Source organism: Nicrophorus vespilloides, unplaced genomic scaffold (genome assembly GCF_001412225.1).
Source record: "Nicrophorus vespilloides isolate i.1.1-1 unplaced genomic scaffold, Nicve_v1.0, whole genome shotgun sequence".
NCBI classification, from domain to species: domain Eukaryota; kingdom Metazoa; phylum Arthropoda; class Insecta; order Coleoptera; family Silphidae; genus Nicrophorus; species Nicrophorus vespilloides.
Window position 1 is genome coordinate 31065 of NW_017097042.1, and position 21629 is coordinate 52693.

The 21629-nt window shown below is 46.4% G+C and overlaps 6 protein-coding genes across 7 annotated transcripts; 4 read left to right on the plus strand and 2 right to left on the minus strand.

The window, feature by feature from the left end:
* The first annotated feature begins 41 nt into the window (after positions 1–41).
* Positions 42–1205, plus strand: LOC108558756 (zinc finger matrin-type protein 2-like). The gene is made up of 2 exons (XM_017915770.1): positions 42–202; positions 289–1205. Exon 2 carries the CDS (start codon positions 290–292, stop codon positions 923–925), a length of 636 nt encoding a protein of 211 aa, XP_017771259.1. The 5' UTR covers positions 42–202; position 289; the 3' UTR covers positions 926–1205.
* LOC108558745 lies at positions 933–2209 on the minus strand. Its single transcript, XM_017915758.1, is given in 3 exon segments — positions 933–1276; positions 1279–1514; positions 1562–2209. Coding segments are annotated over 3 exon segments (948 nt in total). The 5' UTR covers positions 1930–2209.
* A 121-nt stretch (positions 2210–2330) lies between these two features.
* Positions 2331–4388, plus strand: LOC108558753 (epsilon-sarcoglycan). 2 transcript variants are annotated; one of them, XM_017915765.1, is made up of 6 exons: positions 2331–2547; positions 2605–3025; positions 3101–3275; positions 3338–3573; positions 3702–3767; positions 3920–4388. In XM_017915765.1, exons 1-6 carry the CDS (start codon positions 2412–2414, stop codon positions 4233–4235), a joined length of 1350 nt encoding a protein of 449 aa, XP_017771254.1. In that variant the 5' UTR covers positions 2331–2411; the 3' UTR covers positions 4236–4388. The 2 variants fall into 2 exon arrangements, with proteins under 2 accessions (XP_017771254.1, XP_017771255.1); XM_017915766.1 differs by lacking the exon at positions 3702–3767.
* A 138-nt stretch (positions 4389–4526) lies between these two features.
* LOC108558749 lies at positions 4527–11669 on the plus strand. Its single transcript, XM_017915761.1, has 8 exons — positions 4527–5516; positions 7196–7335; positions 8588–8726; positions 8786–9101; positions 9172–9631; positions 9699–9852; positions 9946–10034; positions 10095–11669. The coding sequence occupies exons 2-8, from the start codon at positions 7278–7280 to the stop codon at positions 11618–11620; spliced, it is 2742 nt and encodes a 913-aa protein (XP_017771250.1). The 5' UTR covers positions 4527–5516; positions 7196–7277; the 3' UTR covers positions 11621–11669.
* A 260-nt stretch (positions 11670–11929) lies between these two features.
* LOC108558759 lies at positions 11930–18303 on the minus strand. Its single transcript, XM_017915774.1, has 4 exons — positions 18259–18303; positions 12481–13522; positions 12169–12403; positions 11930–12101 (listed from the first exon to the last, which is right to left on the minus strand). Exons 1-4 carry the CDS (start codon positions 18294–18296, stop codon positions 11959–11961), a joined length of 1458 nt encoding a protein of 485 aa, XP_017771263.1. The 5' UTR covers positions 18297–18303; the 3' UTR covers positions 11930–11958.
* LOC108558758 (tektin-4) lies at positions 14334–15922 on the plus strand. The gene has a single exon (XM_017915773.1). The coding sequence runs from the start codon at positions 14398–14400 to the stop codon at positions 15862–15864; it is 1467 nt and encodes a 488-aa protein (XP_017771262.1). The 5' UTR covers positions 14334–14397; the 3' UTR covers positions 15865–15922.
* Positions 18304–21629: the final 3326 nt, after the last annotated feature.

A 21629-nucleotide genomic window follows, 5' to 3' on the forward strand; every position in this document is an offset into this window, starting at 1 on the left:
GTGTGATTTTGGTGGTCGCGATTAGTAAATGTTGAAAAAAAAATAGAATTGATTGAACGGAAGGTTGCGAACAGTTGCGAATTGTTGCGAATTTAAAACGAACGGTTGGCGAAATCGTAAATTTGACAAGTGCCGCCACAAATAAGTTGTTGACAGTGGTGGTGGTGTTGTTGAATTCTAACCTAGAGACTAATAAAAATAAGTAAGTTTCCATTTCGTTGCACTGTTTGATAACAATATTATCAACATTTGTTAAATATTCGATATTGATTGATTGATTGTTTGTAGGATGAGTACGAGACCGGACGATCACCGCAGGAAATGGGATAGGGAAGAGTACGAGAGATTGGCAGAGGACAGGAAGAGGGAGGAAAAAGAGGAGAAGGATGAGGACGAGAAGAAGAAGAAGGGACCACCCGTGAAGAGGGAACTGTTGAAGCAGAGGGAATACAAGATCGACCTGGACAGCAAACTGGGCAAAAGCATCGTCATCAATAAGAGCACGCCGACATCGCAATCGGGTGGATACTACTGCAACGTGTGCGATTGCGTTGTCAAAGACTCGATCAACTTTCTCGATCACATCAACGGGAAAAAGCACCAAAGAAATTTGGGCATGTCGATGCGCATCGAGAGGAGTTCCCTGGACGCCGTCAAGCAACGTTTCCAGGTGAACAAGCGAAAGATGGAGGACAGAAAGAAGGAGTACGACATGGCATCGAGGATGCAGGAGCTCGCCGAGGAGGAGGAGAAGTTGCGCGAGTACAGGAGGGAGAGGAGAAGGGAGAACAAGCGAAAGATCGAGGACATCTCTGAGGATGGCGGAGGAGGCGGTGGCGGTGAGATGGAGCAAAAGGACGAATTGGCAAGCGTCATGGGTTTCTCGGGGTTCGCCGGAGGTGGCGTCGGTGGCAAAAGGAAGTAGAAAGACGTTATTTATTTAAATATCGTAATAGAGGAGCAGCGACAGGGTACAGGGCGATCGTAATCATAATTATTGTCGGTAGATGTGGATGAGAGACGGTTGTCGACGAGAAAGCGTCCTCGACGATCGGATCCATGATGAAGTTGCACTGGACCGTGATGATGGAATCGACGACGGTCCGGACGACTCGTTTCATCACCTTCGCCGCCTCCTTTCCGCACACCTTGGCCGCCTTGATGTAGTAGCAGTCGGCAATGTCCTTGTACGCCCTTTTTGTTGTTGTTGTTGTATTGTACACGAACAGACAATAACTTAAAGTTATATGTATATGTATTACCTGCATATTGCCCTGCGACTTGAGTCTTCAGTCCAGTCGGGCGGTCCGAAGCACGTTTCAAAGTCCTCGTGCAGCTGCTTCAGACAGGCAAAGTGTTCCTTGAAGTCGGCACGCAACCTGCTGTCCTGTTCGCAGATGGCGTCGTACAGTCTGTCGACTCCCTTGATCAGCTGTATGTAGAGGTCCTTCTCCGGTGGAATGCGACACGTCTGCAGGAACTGGTCCATCTTGTCCAGACTCTCCGATACCTGCCTATTTGTTTGTTTGTTTGTCGTTATTGCGCAACGTTATTGCGTTACTTGCACAGCAGATGGAGATTGTCGAAGGTGGACAGGTTGATGATGCTCTCCGGATTGATTGCCTGTATCTCTGCCAGATAGACCATCATCTGATCGTCGCTGCAGTTCGGCACGCCATCCGGACAGCACGATAAGTTCCTGCTCCTCTTCATTCTTCTCCTTCTCTCTATCGTCCCGGTGACGTCTTCACGTTTGTGCTTCAGGATGTAAATGTTTAAAGCATCACCGCCCTCGCCTTCGCCCTCGTTCTCTTTCTCGGTAGCAGGAGATGCAGGCAACGACGAATTCGATGATGATGCAGATGACGATGAGGAGGTGGAGGAGAACCATCGTTTAACGTTGGACAAGAATCCCTGATCTGTGCGCATCCGTTCATCAAACTTACCATTCGAAACGTTCGATAGAAGAAGCATCAATAGTAAAATGTATAAAATGAAAACTGGTGTCGCCGGCATAGCAAAACCATTGACAGCAGACAAACAAACAGACAGACAGAGACAATCAATTTGTTTGAAAGTTTCGAATATGAACTGAAGTGAAAAACATTATTTTTGCTCCGATCGTCATGTAATATAAAGAAACGCATATATTCTATTTTATTGTATACGTAGAGAGAGGAGTGTGGGACAAGTTGTAAATGAGAAATAAATCATTTCGAAAATGTAAATTGAAAGCGCAAGTGGAGCGCAATTGTTGTATTTAGATCACCGCAGCGTGCACCGATGCACCGTGGGTTGCGTTTGAATGAGTTTATTTTGGGATTCAGCTGAGTGCTGCTGAACTCGAAGAAAATCAATAATCATAAGTATTATGCCATACTAAACGACGACGACTAGACGAAGTCTACAAGATGAGGAAACGATGTTCGTTCAATATTCTGTATGTTTTGCTGGCGTCGTTGGGAGTTTGCAGGGCTGAGAATGTTTTGATGACCGAGGTGTTTGAGATCAAGGTGAATCCGTTGATGTTCAATTGGACGTTCGATGGTAAGCTGAATAGATTGATTGATTACGGTACGGTATTACTTGGTATTACTATTTTAGGTATAAGCGATCAGTTCGTGTATCAGGCATCTCTGCTGAACGCTCCGGATCTACCCAAATGGATCAACTACATATACAGCGGAAGACACGGTGCCGGTTTCCTTTATGGGGTGCCACCGAATCGGATGGAGCTGGTCACGTTGGAGATCGTGGGATTGAATAGGATGAACTACGAGACGAGACGCGTCGTTCTACCAATTTCCATCACCGAGAAGCTGAGTCCGGCCAGGTACGAGGTGCAGCTGAAGATCGACAATTTGAACGTCGAGGATATGTTCGACGTGGAGCGAATGGATCGGCTGAAGGACGTGTTCAGGAAGAGACTGTGGAAGGACAGCGAGGAAGATCTGTACGTCACGTTCCTAGCGTCGGCGATAGAATTGGGCGCTCGCCTCCCCCTCAATCCGGACGAGGGTGACGGGTACGTAGCAGTAGTAGTAGTAATAGTAACCGTCCACTTTTATTTATATTATTTGAAATGAATGACAATTGGCAGAGTCGTGCTGCGAATAGGGAGCAGGGTGCCGCTTTCGCAAGAGTTGATCGAGCTGCAGGAGGAGGTGAAACCGTTATGGAAGGTGCCGCTCTGCCCGAGGGATTTTAAGAGGACCACGGTGGAGCGCTTCTTCAGGGAGGCCGGTTTTGCGTTGGATTGGTGCGCCTTCAGATTGGTATGTACGCAATAGTGCAATAGCAACGTGCATGTTGTAACAAGATCGTTTGTTTCATGGAGCTGGAGGACAACAGTTCGGCCATGCAGCATTCGAGTTCGAGCATAGAGAACGTGCTGATGATCAGGAAGGATCACGACCTGGGACTGCCCGATCACTGGGAGAGCGTCCTCATCGACGACGTCCCGGAGCGCAGCTACGTCCACGAATTCCTCTTCACCATTCTCATCCCCATGTTTTTGATGACGATCCTCGCATTGGCACTCTCTCTGATACTCTGCTTCCACCACGAGGGCATGTGAGTTGTTTCTCTCTCTCTCTACCTCTCTATCATTCAGTCTCTTCTTGTATCTTTATATATTCTATAATAATTCTCTCTTTCTGTTTCTCTCTTCTCGTTCCGGCACTACTTGCGTACTTTTGCAGGGCTGATCCTCTTAGCGAAGATTACTTTAATAACGTTTTTCATATATGTACTGATCATTATTTCAGGTAACTGTTGTTTGTTTGTATGTGCAGACTATTTAACGTTTTCTTGTTTTGCTCTTTATCTTTATCACTAACGATATTTGTTGTTTTCTAATGCGTTCATTTCGATCGTGATCGTGATGTAATTTTGTTTTTGTTTGTTTTTTGTTGGGCAGTTCGAAACAACGAAGAGGCAACGAAGAGGACGAATCGAATCATCAGTTTGCAAGCATCCAGAGGGCGACCCAATCGTTGAGGAACTTTTCGACGTCGCGCGACTTTAGCTGTCTCAGCCCCGAATCGGTGCACCAACACTTGAAGGCCACCAACACCACCACGAGCAGCAGCAGGGGCGTCGCGACTGCTTCTTCAGATGGCGGCAGTCCTCCTTTCAATACTTCTACCATGACGACGACGGCGAGTGGCAAGGGCATCCATTGCAGGCCAAGTCCACCGCCCTACGTCCGGCCCAAATTCAAGCCGGACTTTTGACAGTCGCCGCGCACCTTCTACTGCTGAGAAAGAAAGTAGCAGCAGCAGCAGCAGCATCATCATTAGTCGCAAATCTAGTCAATAACAATAACAATATCAAGATTTAGTCATACAATATATGCAGTGCAATAAATATATTCACCTTCACCTGAATGTAGTAACACTGTTAATCATCACAGTAATATGGTAACGATAATCGCAAACAACGTACATTATTAGCATATTTTGATTTGGTTTTAGGGCTGAGAGAAAGAGAGGGAGAGAAAGTAAATCGATATTCGTATGTAAATTATATAGATTGAAAGACGGCACGGTATGACACTTTGCACTTGACGTTTGTGGTGTGAGAAATTTCGAATAATTGGAAAGTAGAGTTTAGAATTGTTTGTTTCCGGAAAAGGCTGGATGAGCTTGAAGCAACAAGACGCAAAGAGCGTAAATTTAGAAATCATCGTTCCTCCTTCCTTCCTTCCTTCCTATATGCTGTGCGTGCGTGCGTGAGTGAGTGCGAATAGTTGTGTTGGTAAGCACCGGAAATGTGCATGAAATGCAAACACTTTCGATTTTATTATTGATAAAGAAGCAATTAAAATGATACAGTTTGCGAATTGAATCAACGGAATCACCGTTAAATATATATTTATATGTATATTGGAGAAGTGTCGTGCGTGTAAAGTGCTTTCACCGCGCGATATTTATATTTGCAATTTGCGTCTGCATCATCAATACGTAGAACACTTTCTAAGCGCTCGCATTGCTCTAACTGTTGATTTGATCGGTCTGGGGATGAAATGAAATGTATTTATCTACGAAAGGAAATAATTATATATGTGGGTAGTTAGTGGTAGGTAGATAGGTAGACAGGTTGGTGTATAGATTGGATGGATAGAAGACTAAGAGCAGAGCGGTGCGGAGCAGTGGTACAGGTGTGTGCTTTCTTTTCCTTCGTGTGTCACACACACACATACCATCGAGGTCAGCGCGCGGCGGCGACGGTGAAGAAGTCTGCATCGCTGTGTGCGTGTGCATCGAACTACAATTAGTAGAACAGACGACGAAGGTGGTGGTAAGTAAAACCACACGCGCTCTCTGCCACCTCAGTTCTTTGCCGTCCACGGAACAAGAGTTTCAGTTGCTGCTACTGCTGCTGCTGCTGGCATACGAAAAGTTGTTGTTGTTATTAGTAGTTGAGTGTTTTAGAGAAGTTTTAGAGTGAATTGGTGATGAGATGGAGATTAAGTGTTCGATCGTCGACTCGGATTTGAAACTATTATTAATTTAGTAAGCCCTACGTTAAATCTTCTCTAATTTAAATAATAATTATCTCACAAAAATTAAATAAATTGGACGCGAAACAACAGTCGCGTATTATTTCTATTGCCCACACTATTGTCTTCTCCTCCTTTCCTTTCCAATTCGCTGAGCAGCTAATTCGGTCAATCCGTTCGTTGCGTTAAGTCGAGTTGCGTTACGTTAACTGCATTTAAGAGATTTCAACACCCGTCGCTGCCATCGCCGCCGAATGCAGCCAACTAACCTTCCTTCCATCCTTCCTTTTCGATGCGGATCGACCGAAGAATTTTCTTTCTTTTGGAAAAGAACGCATATTGCCAGCGACCGGCCGACCGACCGACAGACCATGCTGACTGACACACTTTCCGATTCGAATCTCTTTCTTGTTGTTCTTTATGTTTTTATTTGTATTCTCCGTGGAAGGTTAGTTCACGTTAACTCACGTTTGCATTCCTCCTCATTTTCAAACGGTACACAGTCGTCTCGCTTGCACCGATGCTGCAAGACGAAGAGGTCATCAGGAGCGCGAGCGAGCGCGCGCGTTTTCTTTGCATCCGGGCGATTTAGCGCGCGTCCCGTTACTACAGACTACAATTAAAATTAATCAAGAATAATGAAACAGAGATGAAATGAAACAAATTGATCTCGATCGACATTGAAGACAATCTTGACTTGACTTTGTTCGTTGAGAAGATGCCGTAACGATTTTATTCCGACGACGACAATTGAAATCTGCGTTGCGTTACGTAACTCATATACGTATATGATTTTATTGTTTCTTGTTTCTCTCGCTTGCTTTATTTATTTTTTGCGTAATCAAAATAACGATGGCTATGATCATGATGTTGATGATGAAACGAACGGAATTTTAATGGAAAAACTGCGAATAAATCGCGAACGAGCGAATGCGCGCTCGTTCGTTCGTTCGTTCGCTCGAGTTTCTCTCCGTTCTCCGGGGAAATCTCACTTTCTAATCGCGAGGGTTGATCGATGCTTCGCCGATCGATCGATCAAACATGCTGAAGGTTTTATTTACTCTCGATTCCTACCTGACAACCACCGTACGTGTGTCAGTCAGCCAGTCAGCCAGTGACAATGACAACCAGATTGACATTTACGTTCTCCACCACGACAATTATTCAATATCCAATTTGTTGTCTGCGAAAAAGAATGAAACAATGATATATATATACAATGATAACAAAATCGATTTCAAAATTTAATTTCAAATCATAAACAATTTAACACGCCGCCGACAGATGACAATGCTCAATTGTTTCCGTTACGCGTAATTTGAAAATTCGGTTGTTATTGTTTTGTTTGGAGCTATTGTCATGGTGCCATGGAAACAATTAATTGGCGAACGCAAGTGACGATCGTCGAATGGTGGTAATATTGATGTCCACTTTATTATTATTATTTTGTTTGTTCCTGCGCCAACTACTTCGTTTTCTTTTGGCGACTCCGAGTCGCAGCAAAGAGTGTGTGTGTGTGAGAGAGAGAGAGATATTATTGCAATAAACGACTTTTGGACAACTTTCGTTTCGAAAATCGTGCGATCGTCGTCGCCGTCGCGAAACGTGTATTATTTACAAATAACAACAACGATGATTACGAGCGAGGAAAAACGGCTCTAGATTAAAATGTCCGTTATTTAAATTTTGCAGGAGAGGATCGACGACAACGACAACGACGAGTCGCTCCAATGTCCGTCGACTGCTACACACTGCAAGAATTACATCAAGAATAATGCTGCTGAGGACTCGCATCTGCGCTGGATCATGTGTGTGCTTCCTCCTGATGACCGGTGAGCGATTCAATCATCATCATCACATAAAAAGATGATGAAATTAAAAAAAAAAATAAATCACATAAATCAACAGTCAATTGGAAACGTCAATGGTATTTTTGTTTGTTATTACTAAATTGGCAATAACAAAATATGATGCCGTCACTTTTGCTGCTGCTGCTGATGCTGTTGTTGCATTGACATCAATTAAAAATTGACATTTAACAAGAATTTAAATGCAATTATTGCAACTAGTTGGTGGTGACAAGGGAATATTTGAAGAGAAATCACAAATGTGAATGGGTGAGAGAGAGAGAGAGAATTGTCGTTTAAATATATCGAATGTGCGCAATCAATAAAAGGTTGACGCTATTAACACAGCATTCCAACAGAGTTTAATAAAGAAAGAAATATCTCAAGTTTCTATATAGATTGAGTTCGAGTGTGTGAGTGTGTGTGTGTATTTGTACGTACGAAAGGAGTAAATAGAAAACGAGTCCGCAGGCAAAGGGAGCGGGGAGAGAAAAAGAGGTGAGATCCGTATTTGGGTATCAAAGTAAAAGTGTATTTATTGAAAAAGGAAGGAAGGAAGGAAGGAAGGAAGAAAGGTTGTATGTATGAAAATAGATATGTATGATAAATACATTTCTATTTGCTTGCCGTAAACGCTTTTCACATGTAATTCCAATTCGATTTTAATAAACGAACACACAGGCACACACACACAGGTACAATAACTCTCTCCTCTTTACACGTTTGCCTCTCCTATTCACTATTCTCTGTGCGTGTTTGTTTATACACACACACACACTTGTATATGTTGTGTTTGAGTAGGCAATTATCGAGTGTGCTGTGTATGTATGTATATGATACTTGTCAATATTTGCTTAGAGATCTATCGACAGTCTCAACGATCATCATCATCATATCATCCCTGCTGCAATCCAAACAATGCACGCTCGCAAAAACAAAAGGGTGCTTTCGAAACAGAGAACCGTGGATGTCCTCGATCCATCATCTCCGATTGTTGCTACCTGCCATTCTTCGCAAGAGGAGGAGGAGGAGGAATGATGTACCGTTACGCAACGAATTGATGCGGTCGATCATCTTCTTCTGATGATGATGATGAACAGATGTTGTACGAATTCATTCCATCACCTACTTTTATTTTTACAAAGAAATACAACAATCTAATATGTTCCAAATGTTCCAACGAATTGCAATTTCTCATTAATTCATATTTCTATTTTATAATTTTTTTTTGTTAAAGTCGTATCTGCGAGTCCTTGGGCGAGTGCCGAGGAGGAGCGCCTGGACGAGTTGCGAGACGCCGAGATCTACGATGCGGTCGTCGTGTCGATGAACGAGTTCCATCGGCGGCAGACGCGTAACGGCCAGCATCGCAAAAGGTAAGGATGAGGATGTGATTTTGGAATATTTGTTTCATTGTTTGTTTGTTTGTTTGCAGGGTGCGAAGGGAAGATCCGAGCGTGTGCTACGATGATGTGGGATGTTTCGCGGCGTCCGGTCCCTTCAGTTATCTGGACACGTTGCCCAGCAGTCCGGTGGAGGTGAACACGAGGTTCCTGCTGTATCCGGCGCAGAGCAAACGGCGGAGCGGAAATCCGCCGGGCGAGGTGCCCTTCCACAATCTGACGGACGCCTTCGTCTGGGCCAAGCAGGGCTTCAACAATTCCCTAACGACGAAGGTGATGATCCACGGTTTCGGCAGCGATTGCACCCACATCTGGGTGTACGAGATGCGAAGCGCCCTCATGGCAGTCGTAAGTTCATCGTCCATCCATTTGTCATCGTTGCTATTATTGTTATTATCATCATTGTTATCGTTTGCAGGAGGAGGCGAACGTGATATGCGTGGATTGGGGCAACGGAGCCCTCCTTCCAAACTACGTGAAGGCGACGGCGAACACGAGATTGGTCGGTAAGCAGCTGGCGATGCTGCTACGAGGTCTTGTCGAACAGGTCGGCTTCTCGCTGAGGAAGATGCACCTGATCGGGTTCAGTCTGGGTGCGCACGTGGCTGGTTTCGCGGGCGCCGAACTGGGCAATCTCAGCAGGATCACCGGCCTGGATCCGGCGGGACCGCTCTTCGAGTCGCAGGATCCGAGGGCTCGTCTCGATCAGACGGACGCCGATTTCGTGGACGTCATCCACAGCAACGGCGAGAATTTGATCCTCGGCGGACTCGGTTCGTGGCAGCCGATGGGTCACGTCGACTTTTACCCGAACGGCGGTCGCATGCAGAAGGGCTGCACGAACATCTTTGTCGGTGCCGTCAGCGACATTATCTGGTGTAAGTAATAGTAATAGCATATGCAAATGATATAATTTGATTTGATTTGATGTGCGCGCATTCACAGCTTCGGCAGTCGAGGGTCGTTCCCTGTGCAATCATAGGAGGGCCTACAAGTTCTTCACCGATTCCGTTTCGCCTCGTTGCCATTTTCCTGCGTTTCCCTGCAGCAGCTACGAGGATTTCATCGCCGGCAAGTGCTTTCCCTGCACCGAGGACAGGTATGCATGCATGCACGAGTGCAACTTGTGTAACATATCATATGTAAGAAGTATTGAATTTACTTATTTCTTTTCTTTTTTTCTTATATAAAGCAAATGCGGTAACATGGGTTACTATTCGGATCGGTCCAAGGGCAGAGGTCAACTCTACCTGATCACCAGAGACGAGGAACCATTTTGCGGTAACGATTTAAACATTTCTTCTTATTGATCATCCATTTAAAATGCATGTTTGAATGCAGCGCATCAATACCACATCAAAATCGAGAGTTCACCGAGCGACGTGCCGATCGTCAGTTACGGTAAGATCGAGGTGACGCTGATCGGCAACGAACTGCTCAACGAGACATTCACGCTGACGAGGAAGGAGGACGACGAGATGAAACTGGGTTCGTCCGTCTCGAGGATAATTGTGCCGCATCCGATCCTGCTGGAACCGGGCAAGATACAGGTGCAGTACAACGCGTACAGCGGTTGGCTTACCTCGGGATTGACGCAGTGGCGCATCGACAAGATCACGCTGAGCGACAGCTTCGGACGCAGCTCGTCGGTGTGCAAGAAGAACCTGGTGCTAGAGTCCGGGGTGCCGGTGACGCTGCCTCTGTATCCCGGTGAGTGCAACCTGCCGAAGGAAGGGAAAGCCGATAATCGGACAGCAGCAAATGACGAGGCGTACAGGACGGACGAGAGGACGAAGAACGTGACGGAGAAGAATCCGCTGCGCGATGCCTTCGACATATTTAGCATCCCTTGGAACGCGGATGACAACAACAACAATATTGACAGCGCGGAAACGGAGCAGAGCAGGGCGTTCAACACGAGGATCGTGAAGATGACGCGCTCGAATGCGACGTCGTCGTCGTCGTCATCTTCGGGTGGAGCGGAACGGGAGATAGTCGAGCCGGTGCTCAGGCCGCACGCGATGAAGATCGGCAGGTCGCACGATCTATCGAAACCGGAAATCACGGAGCCCATCCTCGGACCAACAACGGCCAGGATATCGACGACGACGAGGAAATCGTCATCGATCAACGGTAATCGTGAGCTTTTTTACAATTTCTACGATGTCGGCAACGAGAGCGATTGGATTCCGGCGCCGAATCCAACCGCGCAGACAGCCGACCAAAAGTGGAAGAGGCAGGACGACGGAAGATCGCCGCCACCGGAGGTGGTGATCGTTGCAGGTGGTGGAAGCAGCAGTGGCACCGGCACCACAGAGGATGCACTGAAAGTCATCGTGAGGACGGTGCAGATTCTGCCGCAGCGATTGGCGCGCGTCTTCGAAGAGGCCGAAAAGTACGCGAGGGAAACGATCCTGCCCTTTGTGAGCACTTACACTCCCAAATTTATAACAGATTTCATCACACCCAAGGAACCGCCGACTCCCAAATATCTACCCCTCAAGTACAACGAGGCCGAGCCGCACGATAAGAGACTGCTGCTCTCGACGTCCACCGAATCGACGACGATGTCGTCGTCGCCGTCGTCCACGATTGCCTCGAATGCATTTGAGTCGACAACCAGGTACAGCAACATCCAGAAGATCGGCAAGAGATCCGATAATATTGGGAAGGTGAGCGTGGTGTACGCGCAAACCCCCGCGACTGTTGCGGAAGTTGCGGCGCGAAAGTTGGTGGATTCGTCTGAGGTGAAGAAGGTGAAGACGAAAGGTGGAATCTACGTCGATTTGCCCGTATTCGATGACAACTACAAGGACATCAAGTACATACCATTGGTGCGGGAAAACAGTGCCAAACAGATTAGTTGAATATTTTAAATTATTAAACACGCACCCCCCTCTCACCCTTCCGACTTACTTTGACCTGTAAATATTATTATTACTATTAATATTATTACTTTTGTTATTATCTATATTATTATTATTGTATATGTGTGATGACAGTGTGTGCGTGTGTGTGTGTGTATCGAATCTAAGTCTAATTTTAGTTTTGAAGTTATATATTTATATATATGTATATTGTATAATTTTTACTATAGAAAAAAAAAGTGTAATAAAATTGAAATGAGAAGAAAGAAAGCGAGAGAGTTAAAATAGATATATAGATAGATAGAAATATGTATATATATATATATCATATATGTATATCATCCGTGATACTTTTCCAAGGGGGCGACACTGCACGAGTCCAAGAAACGTTCGAGTTCCTCCAGCCGTCTCACCTCGCGCTGGATGTGCTTCAGGTGACCCCAGCGCATCTGCTTCAGCTGCTTCACGAAAGTCGGCTCATCTATAAATGCATATTGCATTAAAAAACGTATATGCAAGAAAAGTTAATCGTTAATTATGATTTTTACCTAGTTGCGATTTGCACGAACATTGCGATCCCTTATTTTCGACGGCCGATGCTGATGATGACGATACCGCTGCCGCCACTGCCGTCGCTGCTGATGTGGTGGTACTTGCGGACGTAGAATTGCCGGGGGCGGCGAAAGAATCGGTCAGCGCTTGTGCAATCTCCAGGCAGAGATCCTTGTCCATGCGACCGCTCGACTGCTTCTTCAGCATCTCCACGGCATTCCTCGGATCCATCTGCAACGATCGACAATAATTAACGCTGCTGCTGTTGCTTCTTCTACCGTTGTTGTTGTTACTGTTTTTAACTTTACATTTTTATTGGGATTCTTTTCGGAAATGTTCGTGCCGAAATGGCTGCTCAGCGCCGTATCGATAAGGTTCACCACGTAACTCTTCGTGCGATGAAGTTCGAGGACGTCTTCGTTGGCCATCATCATCATCGCGGCGGCGTTTCGTCTATTCTTCGCATCGCCCATCTCCTTCAGTGCTATCGGTTTGATGGCGGCAGCCGTCGTCGTTCGTCTGCTTCCTCCGTCCTCGCTTTCGGACGTGTAGCATTTGCTGATGCTCTCCTTGATCTCCTGATAGTTGAAGCTCTTCGGAGCATCCTTTTCGGGCATCAATTCGGTCTGCGAGATTTTGTTGCGCACCATCGAAGTGACCGAGCCGATCCGCCTGCCCTTCGTCGTCTGATGCTGACTCTGATGCTGTCTGACTCGACGTTTGTCGTCGTCGTTGATAACGTCGTTCAGACCGTTCTCGGTAAGCTCGGAGAGAAGTTCGTCGAGCACGTCCGACGATATCTCCTCCACCTCGAACGTTTCGGCCGTCTTCATGATTTCGGGGATCTGTTGCCTGGTGATGCTTTGTACTGATTCGCTCGATCGTCTGATCGACTTCTCCTTGAGGCTGGGCGGCAGCCGAGGTTTCAGATGCTTCAGTAATTGCTGATCGGCAGCATTCGCATCCTCCGTTCTGCCGCTGCCGTCATTTGCGTTATTGTTGTTGTTCTTGCCAAAGATCTTTTCGTAGCGTTCGAGGATCGCGTCCAGACGGGACTTGGTCATATCGATCGACTTTTTCGACTCGGATTTTTTCGCAGCCTTCGCCGTAAAAGGAGGAGACTGCGACGGCGGATGAGGTGCCGTCGTCGTCGACACCGACGTCGGTAAACTGTGCCTCCTGACGATCTTCTGCGCTTCCAGTTGCTGCAGTTGCGGCTGCTGTTGCGGTTGATGCGTGTAAACTGTATGTTTGTATCTTCTATACGAGGCTGGATCCGGTTGGCATGCCAAAGGTAAGCAAAGGGCGGAAGGTCTTTTGTATACGGCTGCTATCGGTCTCCTCACGTATCTGCAATTCACACACGTAGCTCATTAAAAAATATTACTAATTTACGTAATTAACACACACACACACAGAGGATACAACAATCGGTGGTGAGTGCTTCAATTCGAACCTCTTGCAGCGTCGATGAAAGAATTAATTAAAAACGGAACTCTCGCTAATTGCTGCTGCGAAATGTACATTTGTACGTGTACGTGCGCGTATATTGAAGAATGCAACGCCACCTGAATTATTCATTTGATTTGAATGTTTTTTTTTGTTATTTTTTGTTTTTCATTTTTCTCGTTTCCCACGCCGAAATGTCAGAGCAGCCGTCGAGAACTTGCGGGAAATGTCCGTACGGCGGACGGTACGAGCGCGTTGCAGAGGAGAAGGGCGACTTTCTGCAGAAGAACACGATGCCGTCGCCGGATCTGATACACAAGGAGACGACGAAACTGAGGGATCCGAAGCTGGGTGTGCCCGCAACAGGTCTATCGCCAGATCTGCAAGCTGAACCCAACAAGCAGCAGCTCACACAAAAGCATCCGATACAGGATGCAGAGAAGCCGGATCCGATCGCCGAGGATCGGAAAGGATCGACGACGTACGGAAGTAATAACAAGGTGGGCTGCTGCTGCAAGAAGGGACACGCTAGAATGCTGGAGGAGGAATGCCGCGAAACGACGTACTCTCTGCCTAAAGGTGGTGATCCGCGATTGAACATTCTGCAGCCGCACGAACGACGCAACATTGCCTCGAACGAAACATCACCGCCAGTCGTCTCCAATGCCGTCGCCGCCGCCAACAACCAGCAGCAGCAGCAATTAAAGGGCATTCTAAAAAAGACGGCACCCGCAACGTGCCCATGCGAAAGAAATAGTAGCAGAGCGGACGAGCAAATGAAAGAGACGCCGACGACGATGCCCGATAGTCGTGAACTGCAGCAAGCTCGAGAACGGCTGGGTGTGACGAAAGTTGGTAGTGGTGATGGTGACGAACCAGAGATTCTTAGCAGAGAGTGCTACCTGCCGAAACCGGAGGATGAGCTGCCGAGGGAGAGGGACAACGAGATGGGACCGTTGGGGCCGTGGGCGACGGGACGTGTAGATTGGGGTCCTCTGAAGGGTCTGACGGGCACGAGACCCGTCGTCGACAAGTACTCGGTGGCACGTTTCAGCGAAGGCGAATGGCGTTCGCACAACAAGCAGGTGCTCGACAGCGTCGTCGGCTTTCAGCATCAGGCCAATCTGCTCGAGTACAACTCGAAGGAGGGCATCGAGCAGACGAGAGCGGCGACCGACAGGAATCAGGCGGACAGTACGAGACGTCTGAAGCAGAGGGAACAGGAGCTGCACAGGTGGAAGTGCGAGCTGGAGCGTGCGATAAGCGCCTCCGCCGAGGAGATAGCGATGATGCAGGAGCAGCGACGACGGCTGAAGCAGTCGATGGCCGTGCTGCAGTTGCCCGAATCGATTGCAGGAGAGTGTCTGGACAGGAGGACCGGTCGATTGGATCCGGAGCTGGTGAGGGATGAGGTCGAGGAGGAGCTGATCAAGGAGATGGCGTTGACGGCCGAGATAAGGGAACAGTTCACTCGCACCCTGATGGACGTGGAGCATCAGCTGCTCGAGGATAAGACTGCGAAAAATCGTCTCGAGTACGACTGGAGCGACAAGAAGCAGGCCAACGAAATCGAGTGCGTCAACGTTGCCCTCAATAACAGTTCGAACACGCTGCTGTTCAGACCCGGCGCCGTCGGCTTTCCCGACAACCAGTCGACTCAGGACCACTGGGAGACGTTCACTCGTGAGACGCTCGAGGAGTCTGAGATAACGCGACAGAGATCTGTTGCGTTGCGCGGCACACTGGACGCGATCCTCTCCGATGCGGCAAAGAATCTGCGCGCTCAGGCCGATCGGCTGGACATGGCACTTGCGAAGAGGATCTCTTGTACAGAGGAGATACGCACTCGACTCGAGAACGAGCTTCGCGGAATGCTCAAGAGATTGGCCGACATCGAGAGCACCATCTGCAATCTGAAAGATATGATACGTCGCATGGACATATCGATGAAGAAGGCCCAGACTCGACTGGACAACAGGCAGCTTCATCGGCCTCGGGTAGAGAACTGCAGGGATGTGGCGCAGTACGGTCTCGTCGACGAGGTGAAAAGCATCATGGACAGCGTGTCCGCACTCTCATCCCAGCTTCAGCAGGCCGAGGAGATTCAGAGCAATCTGATGATGTCGCGCAGCAACATCGAGCGCGAGATCATGGTGAAGAGGAAAACGTTGGAGATCGATCGAGACCGTTCGAAGAAGATCCGCTCGTTCTATCCCTCCGCAACGGCACTCTCCGGTTACTGAACAAAACAACAAATGCTCACCCGTCGACGGCAAAGTTTTATCCGCTTTCTCTCTTTTAATCCCCTTTTTCGTTGCTTTTCTATAACGCTGATCCGAGAGGGGGCTTATTATAAATCACAAGTTTAAATAAATAAATAAATATACCAACTGAAACAGAAACGCGCTTTGTTTTCCAACGTGATTGCTCCATTGAATCCATATTTCCATATAGACGCACAAGAACATACTCATTAACACGACAAAATATCCTTCCAAATGGATGTAAAACGGTTGCATTTAAAGCCGAACAATGAGCACGATGGTAATTATCCTCATTACTATTCAATTGGAGGTGTATCATCATCATTATCATCATCGTCATTATACATTCGCATATATGTTCGAGTTACAGCAACAGAAGTTTGTAATGAACAATTTTATAATATCTTCCAAAGACAACGACGACCATTATGAGTCGCAGGGCAAAGTTTGAACTGCTGTATCGACAGTGTCGAGCGGTGCGAGCCGTTCCCGCCTACGATTTCCAACATCTCCGTGGTGCAACATCGTCCTGCACCTGGTGGTGCAGATCGCTGCTTATAATTGCCGCTCTCTGTTTGCTCATTTTTTACCATGCATTGTCCTCATCCGCATCCACCAACAGTCCACCTTCGTACGTAAAACTGCATTTAATGCAGCTCGTGTCCGGCGCGTTGTACTTTATTCCCTTTTATTTTCATCACATCATCAACGTCGTAACCTCACACAAAAACAGAAAGAGATGGTGGTCCCTGTTGACCGTCGTCTGTAGATTGGACGCATATCTTCAACCTAAAGACGATGCCTCCTCCTACTCCCCCATCTTCGAATTTCTTTTAGGCCACTTGATCTGGGCTTACTACGCTTTCGGAACGCTCGGCTTCAGATCGATGACTCCCAAGGGCATTGGGTTTGTGGACGCACTAAACTGCATCAGCACCTACCTCGTATTCCAGCGATCGCTTCTCATCTACAATCTTATCGCAATGATCGGTGATTGCGTCGAGGCTCTCAACAGGATGATCGTCGCAGATTTCAATTCGAAGAGGAAACTTCGAACGGCCGCAAAGATCCGTTTAACGTTGAGTTCTACGGTCCACAGATTCAACGATCTCTTCGCCCTCGATCTGCTGCTCCTCTTCATCGAGATGTTTGCTGCACTCTTATTTTTCCTCAACCTCATCGTCATGCCAGATCGTGTATTGAGCTACTTTGACTTTTGGCTGTACTCGGTTCGCATCGTTCACGGCCTCTTCTTAATCGTAACTAACTATATTATATCATCATATCTTGAAGATGGTCGTGATAACAACGGAATTTGTTGCAGGTTTGCGTTTGCAAGATAACCAGGGGAAACGAGCGTATAATATCCCAGGGTCTGCAGACGAGAAGTACGGCTTTGTCGATCCTAAGGAAAACAACGTTGAACGAAAATTTAACGACAAAAACCGAACTGCTTTTCCTCTCGACGATCTCCAAGAAACCGTTGCATTTCACCTGCAGATTCTTCAACATCACCTCCGAAGCTGTACTCGTCACCTGCGGATTATTGGTCTCCTATTTAATAATCGTTCTCACGGTGCAGTGAACTGAAGTGGCGAAGACATGAATCGTATTTACTCGACGAGATCAATGCATCAATATATTTCGTAAATCTTCAATTTTTCATTCGTCGCGCCCTTCACTTCGCCAGACGCAAAAGAAAAGCGAATATATATTTATAAAAGGGTGCTCCGTTTTCTTTTTTGTTGCATTGTTGCGCTCCATCCCAAAGGGCAGACTTTAATATTGCCGAGCACCACCAGTACGTGCCTAAACAAATCCGAGAAAGAAAATCTATCCTTCCTTCATTTGAAGAGAGAATAATGTTTGAAGAGACGTGATGTTCGATTTCTTCTTTGAGACGCGCGGGTAGGCGAACCGTGTTTCGGCTGCGATTAATTTTGATGGAGCGCACAATTTGGGCCATCCTCGTCATCGTCTTCCGACGTTACTCGCACAGTAATAGAAGCGGTAGAAGCGGAAAGAAGAAAGGAAGGAAGGAAGGAAGCCGGATTTATTCAAATTTTATACGTCCCACGGGTGGCATACAATAGATATTAATGGAGAGTTATGTTAAACGCCAAGTTTAAGCTGAATAATAGCAGTAGTGCACGTGGAGTTAATTGAAGCGATCCGCTCCGCTCCGCTCTCGTTTGAAACCACCTCTACACAATGCAATTGAAGATGAAACGATAAATTGCAATTAACCACGCAAAGTTGAATTGAATTGTAGATAGCGCAGACATTTGGCAAATAAGATGAACATCCACATTGCAATGCAAATCTATTCGCTTCGAGTGCGATGCTGCAATAACTTAAGCAAAAAAACGTTACCTCGGGGTCCTCACGGTGACTGGATGCCTGCGCATCATCTGTGGCGGCGGCTGCTGCTGTCCCTGATGCATCTGCTGTTGCTGCTGCAACTGCTGTTGTCTATGGATGGCGGCGGCTGTGGCCGCAGACGGAGCCCTCTGGAGTGGAAGGACAGGGCTCCTGGGGACGGTGGCGACGTGAGGCAAGCTCTGATGATGATGATACTGCTCCTCGGTGTAGTACCCTCGGGTGGCCTGGGGTTGAGTCTGCGCCGGAACCACAATCCTCTTCCTGTACATCTGCTGCGGTACCATCGTTCCAGCAGGTGCAACCGAGGAAGGAAGAGCCGGAGGAAGAGGAGGCTGAATTGTTCTCGTCGCCCCATGCTGCTGCTGCTGCTGCTGTTCGTAATAGTATCTGCGAAAATGAGCGTAATTAATGAACGTAACGTGTGTATAAATAGGAATTACTGCGTCCTAATAAATTTATCCTGGCATCGCTGGATAAAGGTGGAGGAGACGGGCGCAACCCAAGTGGAAGCTTTTCATTATGTGAGACGAAAGAAAAATGGTTTCAAGCAGAGAGAGAGAGAGAGAGAGAAAGTATCGTCGTACACGTTGACAACGTACGGTCGCATCAAAAGGGGAATTTAATCATCCCCCTCCAACCTGACCTACATCAAACAAAAGACGACGAGGGTTGGGGAGGCGAGGATGCCTCCACTTGCAGTCAGTCAGTTACTTTTGTACGATTTCACGCATTCAAATACTAACTAATTAGGTATATTTTTTGTAATGATGCTCACTCCGGTCTAATGAAGACGCCGCCACCCTGATGATAGACCTCTGAGTTTTTACGTCTATACAGCTCTGTAAAGTCGGCTGTTGCTGCTGCTGTTGCCTGCGGTGATGGTTGAGCTGCTCCTACGTGCTGCTGCTGCTGATGTGGCTGCATCTGATGAGGAGGAGGTGGAGGAGAATCTGAGAGGCCGTCGCTCTCGGAGTAGTCACCCACGTATCCTTCACCATCATCGTAGTAATATTGCTGCTGCTGCTGATGGTGCTGCTGCTGCTGTTGATGTTGTTGTTGAGAGACGCCGTATGTGAATTGCTGTCGTGGTTGTTGAGGCGGTCGAGAAGACATCTCTGTAAACAAACAAACAAACAAATGAACGAGGGATGCAAAAGAAAACGTTGAAAAATTGATTGTAGAATGTTAGATGTGCGATACATACTTTATCGCCGATCGTGTATTGAACATTTATAAATTTGATGCAGTCATCTGAGTGATCCGTCGAGACGATCTTCTCGTTGGACGGAAGAAACGCTTCGTGGTAGAAGACGCGACGACAATCACGACCGGTCAAACGTCAGAACTCGTGCGGGAGAGACAGACGCACGCCTCACCGCTGACATATATTACATTTGCAGTCTTCATTTATTTTCTAAATCCACAGTCAACTTGTTACTTTTGATCATCATCACCAAAACCACAAACCTACAACCCTCCACCCCTACATCCGATACAGAAATCATAATAATTAAATTGTTTAATTTGAAAATTGTTTTATTAATACGAATTTCCATTTTTCATTATTTAAATTTAAAATTTAATTGTATTATGGAGAAGGTGCTGGTACTGAGCCGCGATTGGCAGAGAGAGAAAGAGGGAGGTGCGCGAAAATCTCTGTTGCTACATTCAGTCCGGTGTTGTGCAGCGTACGGTGTGCGTCAAATCGGTTTTGTTCAGTGAGATTAATTAATTTGGGGTTAATTAACCGGTGAGTCTTTTGCTAATAGCTTTCCCTAATCGACTTATATCGTTTATTTCGTGATTTCTCATTATTTTAACGCTGATAATTCGAATTTAATATCGACCGATGTGCATCTACAATTGTAACTATTTTTTTAATTTTCGTAATAATATCATATTTCAGTCGTATTCGAATCTATTTTGTTTTTATTGTTGTTAATTTTCCAACGCCACCGTTCGATTTGTTGTTGATTGCGCAGGTGGTGGGTGGAGGGGAGGTGATCGATCGTTTGAGTCGCGAGTGCGCGTCGCTAACTTCAGTCCTATATTCGACAGCGCACACTGCGCATCGCTTTAATCGCGCCTCTTGCTAATCTTACTTGCATCGCGTAAGTGTTTCTTCTCGCGCGTCGCTACAATGAAATTAACAATTCAAATTGGATTCATTAATTGTGCTAATTGGAAGTCAACAGGATAATTACAGGTGAATTTTTACACTTATTCCAATTTGATTTCGGGGGCAATTAATATGATTTTTTTTCATAAATAATTGCATTGAATTTCCATAATATTTGTTCGCGAATCAAGTGCGTAGATTGTTGATTTGGAATTAGATAAATTCGGGTTAAAATTAATTTCTTTGCGATTGCACAATATGGCGTAGGGACGCGTTCTCCCCCCACCACCACTTTATATTGTTCGCGCCAAATAAACATCTGGTAGCAACAATGCTATTCTTATCGCAAAAAAAAAACAATGCGAGTGGGTACGAGGCTTTCTTTTGAGACGCTTAGTAGTTGTTCGCTGCGTTTGTATCCGCTCCGGTATTAAAAGCTTTACAAATTCAAAATTGTTGTGCAACTCGTGAATCGGGTTGTGTTTTTGGCGAAATTCTTCGGCGAAGATCACGATCCAATTGGATTTTGTGGGGGGCGATCAACCGTGAGTAATTAATTTGATTTTTTTTATGAAAACAAATCGTTTTGCATTGAATGTTTCGTGATTTGTTCGCGAATCAAGTGCGTAGATTGTATGGAGATGTGCGTTTTCCTATTTTGATTTGGAATTAGAGAAATTCGGGTTAAAATTAATTTCTTTGCGATTGCACAATATGGCGTGGGGACGCGTTCCCCCACCACCACCACTTTCTATTGTTCGCGCCAAATAAACATCTGGTAGCAACAATGCTTTTCTTATCGCAAAAAAAAAAACTGCTTGCCTGGAACGGGTTGGTACGATGATCGCGGCGTCCCCACGCCACAGTTGTGCGCGTCCCTTTCTTAAGTTAACATCGCTCTGATTGCAAATGCGCGATAATTATTCAAAATTAATAGATTCTTATTAGATTTGAGTGGATATCAACATTACACGATAAACCGTGAGTAATTCAACACTTTATTTTCAAATTTCGGGGAAAACGCGAGCCCCTAGATCCGCTGTGATCTGTCGGTGATTGCTCGCATATTTCGGATACGAGCAACGACCTTAACGGATGCACCTCGAGAAGGTTTTAGCACAGGCGGCCTTGCAATTCCATGCGAATCAAGAAATTAGGTCTTGCCATTCCATGCGAATCACTGCGAACGTGATTAACGCATAGAATGACCTGGTATTTTCAATACCTTGCATCCATATTATAG